Source organism: Merops nubicus, unplaced genomic scaffold (genome assembly GCF_000691845.1).
Source record: "Merops nubicus isolate BGI_N331 unplaced genomic scaffold, ASM69184v1 scaffold12825, whole genome shotgun sequence".
NCBI lineage: Eukaryota > Metazoa > Chordata > Aves > Coraciiformes > Meropidae > Merops > Merops nubicus.
The window spans coordinates 62,789-74,215 of NW_008609281.1; the positions used below are offsets into that span (position 1 = coordinate 62,789).

The 11,427-nt window shown below is 32.7% G+C and overlaps 1 protein-coding gene across 1 annotated transcript in view; it reads left to right on the top strand.

The window, feature by feature from the left end:
* LOC103773195 (contactin-associated protein-like 4) overlaps positions 1 to 9,594 on the top strand; it is a gene marked incomplete at both ends in the record, with an annotated part of 48,753 nt that extends 39,159 nt beyond the window's left edge. The window contains 3 exons of the mRNA XM_008940554.1: positions 2,482 to 2,588; positions 5,239 to 5,358; positions 9,397 to 9,594. Coding sequence (XP_008938802.1) covers positions 2,482 to 2,588; positions 5,239 to 5,358; positions 9,397 to 9,594 — 425 coding nt within the window. The remainder of the gene's footprint in view (positions 1 to 2,481; positions 2,589 to 5,238; positions 5,359 to 9,396) is intronic.
* Between the last annotated feature and the right edge of the window lie 1,833 nt (positions 9,595 to 11,427).

Here is an 11,427-nt window from a genome sequence, read left to right on the forward strand (position 1 = left end):
GAAAAGGAAAGAAAAGAAGAAAAAGAAAAGAAAAAGACATTGGGATAGTTTTCAAAATTATTTTTATTTTAATTGAAATCAGGAGAAATAAAAATAATCACAGAATCACAGAATGTTAAGGGTTGGAAGGGACCTCCAGAGATCATTGCATCAACCCCCCTGTCAGAGCAGGAACATCTAGTCTAATGAATACCATAGCAATTAGTTATTCTTCTTTGAAATACCTTTCAGACATACTTTGGGACCATAATAAGCACATAGTGCACAAAAATCATATTAAGCAGATAATTGATGTATGAAGTTCTTATTTTTTCCATATCAAAAATTACACTCATATGCTGGATCGCTGTTCCCCTTTGAATACTAGGTTATGATTATTATTATTAGCTTGCTGCCTTGGTTTTAAATTGTATATAATTTTTGGATGTCATAGACTCAAAAACACATTATCAAGTAATATGCAGTAAATACTTAATAAGATTTTTTTTTTTTCTATTTTAAGCAGACAATGATTAATTAAAAAATTACTTTTTACCAATGAAATATTAGAAATACTTTTTGTAATATTAGAAATATTTTTGTTAGAAGACTCTTAAGAGAAACTGCTATTCCAGATTTTACGTTGAGTGGGGTTGAAGTGTGTACTTATAGCTTCACTTTAATGTAGCTAGTGGTTGCTTTTTATTATACATTTTGAAACAAGGGGGAGATGTAAAATTAATGTTAAAAGATTTAAATGATACTTTAGATTGTTTTCACTTCTATTAAAGTTGATTCAAGCATCATCAATTACATCTAAGCTTTTCATCTTGTGAACACTGTCAGAAAGATTAATGAATATGGACAGGGAGTAAATACAAGTAAAGACCATGTAAATTGTTTACCATTTTGTGATAATGATGTCTTTAGATAATGATGTTTTTATCAAAAAAGAGTAAGACAAGAAAAACTACAACTGAAACACATGCAAGCATAGCAGCTGTCAGAGGATGCACTGAAAGTTTTGAATGGCAGTTATGTTAGAGGACAAATATATTAATAATAGCTGATGACTAGTTATACCTGTAGAAAGTAAAATTAAACATTTATGTTAAGAATTATTACTATACATATTTATACAATCCCTTCAGCAAAGTATTTAATATCAAAGTAACTGTAAGCCCTGTTCCTAAATTGTATTTTTATGTTCCAAATCAGTGTTCGTTGAGATATATATTATCTACAGAAATGTCACTTATAACCTTGAAAATTAGTGACCTGTATCACTTTACTTATTTCACCTACACTTTGCCTGCTACTTTGTTTTGTTTTGGTTTATTCCTTTCTCTGAAAACTTTTGCTTATCCTTGTTTATAAACATGAAAGGAAGTTAAAAAATCTTTGGCTCTTAGGAGGATTGAAGGTACAAAGGCTCTGAATTATTCATAGGACAGATGTATGAACTGCTGCACTTTACAATCCTAATTTAATACCCTCCTAAAATTTCTTGGCTGAATGAAAAGGTATTTTAAGATCTTATGAACATGAGTAGGCCTGTTTCTTTTTTTTTTTTTTTTCCAGTTAATGTCAACAATAAAGCCCTTTTATACTCTCTGAGCTGTATCACATTCATGCATATACCCATAAACTGACTGCAACTGGAATATTAACTGATTTCTAAGGGGAAGAACTAGTAAGTAATTAGGTAAAGCGGGCCACTCCATATTCACGTATTTTCAGTTGTGTTTATTAAAAAGACTTTTTTTTTTCCATCTCACACAATATTTTATACTTGGGTATAGTGCGGAAGTCTTGACTTGCTAAGCTGTTAACAGGCAAATTTTCTTTTCAGTTAACCATTGTAAATCTGGAAGGAAGCCACCAAAGTTTTTCACGCTTCTGCTCATATCACCAGAAAGAAAATTGATTTTTTTTTTTTACCTTTCGTGGTAGAACTGGCCTACTGAGTATTTTATTCTTTCTAGAATAGGAAGTAAGTAACCATGATTTTAGAATAAGAAATAACTCTCAGCTACTATAGCCATTTTTATTTGTTATGTGATTTTTTTTTATTTTAAATGCTGTTATTTTTATAATAGAAAGAAATCTTTTGTGATGCTGCTTTGTGTGACACATCTTGTTGAAGAAAGCCTATCAACTGCAAAATTTACCAGTGAATTCTCAACGTGTAAATCTTTAATTTGTTTATCAATCTGTGTTGAATTACAGATAGTTGAATGGTAATAAGTAACACACATATATCTTACATTTTATTTCTGTTCTCACAGGCTTGTTGCATAATTAATATATGTATTAGAGGCAATAAAAATAGTGGAGAAGGTTATATTTTCTAGTTATTATACACTTATCTTACCCACTGAACTTGAAGACTTCCCTCATGTTAATACACTTCTTTTCCACGATTTTGCATGCCTTAGTAAGTACAATTGACATGAAAATGAATGGAAAAGAAAGTGAAAATGGTCTTTAATTTCTTCTTAGGTGTTTGCCTAATTACTGTGAACATGGTGGTGAGTGCTCACAGTCCTGGAACAGCTTCTACTGCAACTGTGCCAATACTGGTTACGAGGGAGCTACTTGCCACTATCGTAAGTCTAAGATGTTTCCTGACTACACTTTTATTTCTGAATGTTTTTTTCCACCACAAAAATATATATTTTTATTGATCATTTATACTAAAAGATTTTTCAGTCATGTAAATATTCATAAACTGGGTCAAGGAAAGGCCTTTTAGAATTAAAAACGTAGTAGCAAAAATTCATTAGTAGTTCTGTTTACCAGTTTCTGTTTCATATTTTTCACAATTTACATGAGATGGTCAGTAATGTCATCTTCCATCCATATAATACCACTTTCTCAACAGATTATTTAGAAATATGCTTAATTCATCTTCATTCATCACAACAAATAATCTTATTTTTTCCTGTGAATATAGGACTACTTTCATGCAAGGTGCATAGGTAATCACAAGCTAAGTCCTACCTAAACACATGTTTATGTTGTTTGCTGAATCAAGGAGAAGACTAGGAGAAACAGAAAAAAACAAAACAAAACAAAGCAAAAACCAAACCCAAAAAAAACACCCCAAAAAAACAAAGTAAATGAAACACACAACTAATTTCACAAGAGACGCTCTACTTTTGTACTGTTTTAAGCATGTCCTGGGAAGCAGAATAAATAATTAATCTGGCTTTCATGATATGCTTCTAATAACTAGAAATTCTTATGAAACTTGACAGATAAATTAAAAACAAACAAAAAAAAATTCCAAAGACTGTCCTAACAAAAATATTAGTAATTTTATCATTATAAATTTTCCTTATAAAATCTATAGAATCCTTTTTGGCAGATCTTATGAAAAGAACAAATGTCTACACGTATAGGATTTATTGAGAAATCACTGATTTTAGAAGATTACCTATTAAATCTTGTTTGTACAAGGTCAAAAACAGTGATGACTTTTCCTATAATTCCTCAATTTAAAAAAAAACAGTGGCATAAATGACAATTTTTTAAAAAAAAAATGTGTAACAAAAAAAGGATGACTATAACGAATGTTTTTGCACTGTGATAACCCCAAAGTGAAGATGAAGGTGATTTGCTTCATTATAAATCTGAAAAATCGTATGTTGAATCAGATGGTGATGTATATATGAGGGCAAACGGAGGCCATGGTTTCCTAATAATTAGGACTCCAGGAGAAATGTAATGATGATGTAATATGAAGACTTATTGCATTCCTATTAACTGTAAAAATACATATAATGAGGATGTTTGTTTATGATTAAGAAAATGCTATACCTATGCATATAAAAAGAAATACTTAGTACTTGATATTAGTGATCTTAATAACGATTCCAAATCAGGAACCTAAAATAAATTTTGCCTATGTTATCACACTTCTGTATAAATTCAAAGGAAAAAAAAATGTCCCTTGAATTCTCAAAGAAACATTCTTTTTGTTACAAACCTAGAAATAAGTTACCAGTTTTAGAACACTGGTATACAAACTACCATGTTCATAAAATAATAAATAATTTAATTTCTTCTGTCAAGTTTAAATTTAACTGAGACTTTTTTAAGTGTAAGGAACCATAAAATTTCACCTGAAAATTACATAAATTGTTCATTCTCAATATTATACAGAATACGCAATATGAATGAATTTTCTGCTTTTTTGATAAGCATTGCTGTATAATATCAGTAAATATCAAACAAAAAATGCAGAGATCACAGTCTTCCAGAACCTAGCTTCTCTTTAAAAAAAAGCAATTTTTTTTGAGTACTTTACTAGTATTTCATATATTTTTAAAATAATTAAACAGAATTCATGTAGATCAAATCTTCCAGAATGTTAATAATGATTATGGAGTTATGTTTTTATTTGTATAACACTGATAACTATTTTTCCTTTTCAGAATCTACTGGCTCTTTCTTTCTGATAGACTGATTTCAAGTTTTGATCTTAACTGAGCACAGAGTCAAATTTTGAGAAGAAAGAAAAATAGTATGACTGCTTGTTAGCAGTATAATGGTTAAAGGAGTATTAAGACTAATGTGATCTGGCTGCATTATCACCATGAGTGGTTCCTGTCTAAGTACAGAGTTGAACTTACAGGTCATCACAGACTTTTCTTTAGGCACTGACTGATAAAAAGTATACGTGACATAGGACCAAGGAGCTGTCATTTTGTCTTTGCTTATTTAGCTCTTTTACTGCACTCTCTGACAAGTCATTTGCCCTTCTTTTTAAAAAGGAAGAAAATAAGAAGTGTGAAAGCCAAAAAATGCTAGGAGACAGAACACCTAGAAACACTGCCTACCTTCTGCTGTGTGTAATAACATCAACAAAAGTTTGATTTGGTTGAGGTAGTTAGTAGGTAGGTAGTAATCAAAATCTGATTACTTATCTAAGTAATACCCTTGGCATTCACATTATTTGTCTGTTTTTACAACCATTTATTCACCCGCATTTCACAGTTTCCCCCTGAAATTTCCAGCTTGAACGGAGGAAGAAAACACTTAAAGATGCCCCTTGTATCCTTGATAAATAAAACCAAATTCACGTTAAAAATTCAAATGAAAGTATAGATTACATGATTTCTTCTGTATTCTTTAACAGCAAACACACACAACTTCTTTTCCCCATTGACAACCTTCATGCACTGTTTTTTTAATTCCCTGAATAAAATGTAATATTATACCATAATGTTTCTGATGGAATGTGTTCTTTTACAGCCATCTATGAGCAGACATGTGAAGCCTATAAGCACAGAGGGAACACTTCAGGCTTTTACAATATTGATTCAGATGGAAGTGGCCCCTTGGGACCATTTCTTGTTTACTGTAATATGACAGGTGAGGTGATAAACTTCCTTAACTCACAGCTGGGTCTGTATGCATGCTTATTATATTGAAACATGAGTTATGAAGTAGGAATCCTCTATAGCTTGTAATTTTAATGTATACATGCATAAAAAAATGAAGGTGACTCTTCAGCTCGGAATACTGGGTGAAGAATTAGGCAGACAAATTAGAATAATAACAGGATTCAGGCTGTGAAGCTAACACTGCACTCCTGTTGTGCTTCACATAAATGGGACGTGTTCCATATGGAGACAATGTCATACTAGTTCATTTTTGGGGAGCAGCTTTGTTTTCATCGAAGTTATAGTTCCTTGAAGAAGTTTAAGGAAATGAGATATAAGTTATGTTTTATTAGAAAATTATTAATTTTTCCCAGTAGCCTTCTGAAAAGTTGTGATTCAGAACTGGCCTTTACTATGAGGAATATAAACTTTAAGCTTCATTTTTCAAACTGCAAATAGAACTTCTGGAGAAAACAAATGCAATTAGTGGGATTCCTGCAGCCCCAGTTTCAGACACCCTGCCTCCTCTTATGCAGCCAGTACCTTGAACCTGACCATTTACATCATTAGAAGTTTTAGATATCAGAATTTGTTGTCAGTCTGCTTTTTAACAAATTAGTTGATTTTGTCTTTTAGTATACTGTGCCTGTTAGTATATGCCGTTTCAATGAAGTGTACATTTAAATGGCGTTTTAAAAGTTATTATTGTTTTATTTGACACTGCGTCCTTTTCTTCTTACTTAGTCTCTATTTGAATTGTTTTCCAGATAAAACAATAGAAACCCTTTATTGCTTTATGTCACAAAATATATTTTTACAGTTATAAGTGTTTAAAAGACTACATGAATAAGCTATAGCTGCATTCAGTTTACGTATGTCATAAATGTTGAGAACTTGACTTAGAAACCTTATCATAAATTTTTGGTGTTAATCGGCAAACTGTTTGTGGTCACGTCAATTTCTTGAGGTCAGCTAGTAGCATTGAGTGGTTTTCACAGTAATCTAAGGGACACTTATAACAGGTGTTGAAATATCTTCATTTCAGTCAGTCTGTGCAATTTAACTAGTCTCACCATGTCAGCTCCTGACTTGTGCTTCTACAGTGAGCTGTGCTTGCTCACAGTGGACATAGCTGAGATTGGCACAGGCCCTGAAAAAGAAATAGCCAAGCATCCCATGAGACTGAAAAAGACCAAAGAATCATGGCAGAAAGATGACAATTTTTTTTTAACTAGGTATAAACCTCCAAGGTACAGTGTAGCCTCTGATTTATCCTTGTGTGTCTATGAACAGCTGTTGCTGTTTTCCTCAGTCACTCCTTATTCGCCACATTAAGCAAATCTCGTTGATCAGTTCTTCATCTCGTTGATCAGTTCTTCATCTTGAGATGCAGCTTGACAGGATGAATCTTGTATATTTGTTTTGTTCCCAGTTTCCTCATGACTGGTATTCCCTTTTCCCATCAGAGGCAGGGAAGGCAGATGCCCACATTTCTTACAGCACTGTCTTGTCTTTCACATTGACGGGGCTCTATGTTCAGACAGCTGCAGGGGGAGGTGGCTTTCCCTGGTTTTACTCTTGGAGGTCAGTTTCAGAATGAAAAGCCTGCAGTCCATACTGACAGTTAAGATGATCAAACTTTGGAGTGACCTGCTTTTCTTCTTCTTTGTAAATTCGAACATGTGACAATGAGTCTGATAGCTGACCTATTTATCTTATTTTTTATATTCAGGATAGCCTTTTGATATATTTGGGTCTCTGTGTCTGTGCAGATACAAAAAGAAATCTAAGTTTGCATTTTTTCCAGCCATCTGCTTTTTGACACTATGATCATTATGTTCCTTAATAAATTTTTATAATTTGACCAAAATCTGATTAGTAATAATAAAAAAGTTGCATAAATAGGTTCTTTTAAATATAATATATTTTGAGTAGGCGTCTCACCTTGAGATTTCTTTTAGGTTTTCTGATGAATAATTGTCCTTTAAGTGACCATGAGTTCTTTCCTCTCTATAGGTATCATATAACATTTGCCACGAGTGATCTGTAGGAAGCTAATGAAATAAAACGCAACTCTGTTAAGTAGTTAGAAAGACTGTTATTGCAATGCCCAAGATATTATAATCAATACTACAAGTTAGAAAAAAATAATATTTCTCATACCTGCTCAAACTACATCGGCCATTAAGACACAAGACAACAATGAATAGGAATCTAAACTTGGCTGATGCAGACTGGCTTTAACTGGGGTCTTGTCCACCCCCAGCATGAGGTATATTTTTGTCATGGGGGTCAGATTTGCAGTTGACCCTCAAAATTGCAGGCTTTGCAAATGAAGATGAAACAGAATAAGCTCAGTGCTTCCTCATTCATAGGTGAGAGAGCTCGACAGAAGTATGAATCATAGCAGAATCACACGAGCCTTTGACAGCCACCAATATTTAAGGCAAACTCTATTTCAAAGAGCAGGGAGGGAGTAACCTCTGTACTCCCAAGCAGTGTCTGATATTACATTTCCTTGCATGTAAACTATAGGCTAGAGTGACCAGTGCATTCCTGTGCTACAGTGCCAGCCAGTTTCATCCTTCCTGTGTCTCAGTGTACAGGAAGATTATTTTTCTAGTCTCAAAGTAAATACATAGGATTTAGCCTATGGCCTCTATTAGCTTTTAAAGTAATTCCTTCATGTAAGTATTGTCACATCAGTTTGAGTTCCTAATCTGTGCAGTTTTGCATTGTTGAGTAAGCTTTTGAAATTAAAAATTATTTCCATATTTTCTGTAGGAAGCTAAAAGGACATTTTTAATGAAAGAATACTTGTGAACCCTCAATATAGCTGGAAAACTATTGTACTGTTTTGTTGCTTCGTGTAAGCAGAATGGCTTCATGTTGAAGAAAGTGTGTTTCACAGCAGACTGCACATCTTAGCACATACCTTTTACAAATGTGCAATATATTGTTTATTATTCAATTATTTGAATTATATGTGTATTTAGAGCTAAGGATTTTATTAAAACAACATTACTTCAGAACTTATTTTTTCTAGAAATTGTGTTTGGAGTACTGAATATTTACTAGTGATTCATTAAAAAAAAAAAAAATCTTGCAGACACAGTTCAGTTCTTTCTGTAATAAATATTTCAGCAATATTTTGCATTCCCCCAATTTATGTGAATCATAAGGCATATCTGAACAATGCGATGAAGTACCTAAATTCCTTGTGCAACAGTATCCAAGCTAAAAGCCAACTTAACAGTACTTTTTAGGGAAATGCAGCTCTTAGTTTTGAACTAGCATTTCATCATGTTACTGTACCAGGTCAAAAGAGCATGCCACAGTGGTTGCTATAAATTAATTTTACATTCGGTGCTTGGAAGCTACTTTCTATTGAACTTTGGAAGCTGTGATTCTTAGTCCTTGACTAAATACAGGTTTCGATTAGTACTTCAAATAATGACTACTCTCTGATTTTAGATGGCTAGAATAACTTACCTTCATGTAATCTGAGCTTTATAGTAAATACAGTATTTTCAAACTACTTTTGCTTCTTTGTATAATAGGAAAAGTCTGTCGGTCATTTTCTTACACAGAATTAATTAATTCATATTATAGTGATATACGTAATGTTGCTAGAATTTAGTGTTCTTTTATAAGCAATTTAAGCCTCAGAAAAGTAATAATAACATTATTTCTTTCTATTCTTTGGTTGCAGTTTGCTAAGTAAACTATGTCTTATTTCACAGACAATTATTTTGGTGTCATTTACTGTTTCTTTATTCAATAATCATAACAACCTCAAGATGTGTTACAGTCATGGTACAATAATCTATTTATAAATAGAAACAATGATTAATTGTTTTCATTTTTGCTCAGTGATTTATGTCTGTGTTTCATATGCCCAAAAGCACTTTTTGTGATCAAAGAAGTCACCTTAAAGTTTGTTTAATTTCATTACACATTCTCTTTCCATTACCTCCTTATTCAACTGCTTCCCACTCTTTATTACTTTTCACATGTGTTTTGAAAGATACAACGTGGACAATTATACAGCATAACAACACCAACCTAACCAGAGTCAAAAGTGCTAATCGAGAGAACCCCCACACTGTGTTTTTCAAGTACTCTGGCAGCCTAGACCAGCTTCAGGCTACAATTAACAATGCAGAGCACTGTGAACAGGAGCTTGCTTACCACTGCAAAAAGTCAAGGCTGTTAGATAAGCCAGGTAAGTAAACAGACAAATCTAATTATGTTGCATAGTGCACTTTATTTTACTGGCTACTAAAGGTATTTATTTCTACCAAGGTTATGGCATTTTGCCATAACACAGAGTTTGAACTACTTAAAATGTCTAGTATTCCGATTCCCCTAAGTTGCCAGAAGATATTTGAACCAGAAAACCACAAAGGTCAGTTTATAATGATCTTTCTCCACAAAATGAAGTGCTTTCAAAGTTAATTTCTCTCATAAGTCTTTTAAATTAACAGATACTATTATTAACAGAGCTTCTATTGGTCTGCCTTCCAGGGATTTTTAAATTTTAATGAAGTAATTACTGAGGAAATATCTCCTTAAAAGAACACAAATTAGTGCATAGTTATCAGCAGAAGCTTATTGTCAAATGCTTTTGAACAGCTAAATATATTCATACTGTGAGTGCTTGACAAAAAGTATCAATAACATTAAATTTCCACTGCCCTATCTAAGCATTCATTAAAAAAGACAAAAGTTAATGTAGAATATTGCCAGAAATATTTGTTTTAAGACAAAAATGGATATCCTGTGATGTGCTTAAATAGAAATGAAGTTACAAAATCTACTTTAATCTTAACTCTTACTGACACATAGCTGTTGTTAACAGACTGTACTGTGAAAATCCATTCTAAGTACTCTAAATAATATTGAAGTAAAAAATCTCATATTTTTTGAAAAAACAGGAGAAATAATTTTGACCTGTTCAATAGAAACTCTGAAGCTGCTCAAATTGTTTTCTTGGCATTCTTTTCTACTGATCAGAGAGCAGACCTCTAAGTGCGAGTCTCTGGTTCTGCTTCTAAATTCTTTCCTTAGGTAGTCTATCTCTTTAATTACATCATGGACATCACTGGACTTCTTAGACTGGAAATCAATTTTGGCAGAATATCTGCTTGAAAACGTCTTTGCGGCATAAAAAGATGAACCTATTGCTTAAGATGTCCCACTCAACCACTCTTTTACCTATGGACTCTATATTAAAGTTATGGTTAGATGTTCTAAAGCCTGGTTTACACCAAGCAGAGGCCTTCAAGACTGTACTCTCAAGCTATTTCCTATCTTTTTGCTACTAACTGTCACATAGACTAAGTGAAAACCAAAAAAAAATCACAACTATAAAACCCACCTTCTCAACTCACCACTTTCAGCAGAGCGACCAAGCTTCGAAACCATAAAAAAAAAAAAAAAAAAAAAAAAGCTAGAGAAAAAGAAAGGGAAAGAAACACTTTCAAAAACCAAAAAAAAAAAAAAAAAAAAAAAAAGCCAGAGAAGAAGAAAGGGAAAGTAAGACTTTCTACTTTGTGTGTGTGTATGTGTGTGTGATAGAATGGGATTGCACAGAAATGCAGGTTTTTCCAGAAGGCTAAAAGAGCATAATCAGTCAATTTCACCAAGCCATCTAAAATTTAAGCTTCTGAATGCTAGGAGTAAATAAGCATGGAAAAGTTATTTGTGAGTTCTACAGATTTTCTAAAATAATATATTTTTTAAATACTACTGCAGACTGTATCAAATGCAGCTAGCCATTCCTCCAAAGTGGCCTTTATTCTGTTCTGAAAGAGAGAGCTGTGAGGTAAGAGAATACCAGGAGCTAGTGGTGGTCAGTCTTGTCTTCTATAGTGAGGCCACTTAGAAAAGGAATGATGAGTTTTGTGATATAGGGATGAAATAACAGCACTTATTTAAGAGAAGTATGGTTTATGTTTTCCTCTCTGTTTAAAAACAGTTGGAGCCAAAATTTTATAACTGTATAGAGGATATGTTATCTTTGCCTTATCTTTTCTAACATTCTTAATAATTTCTT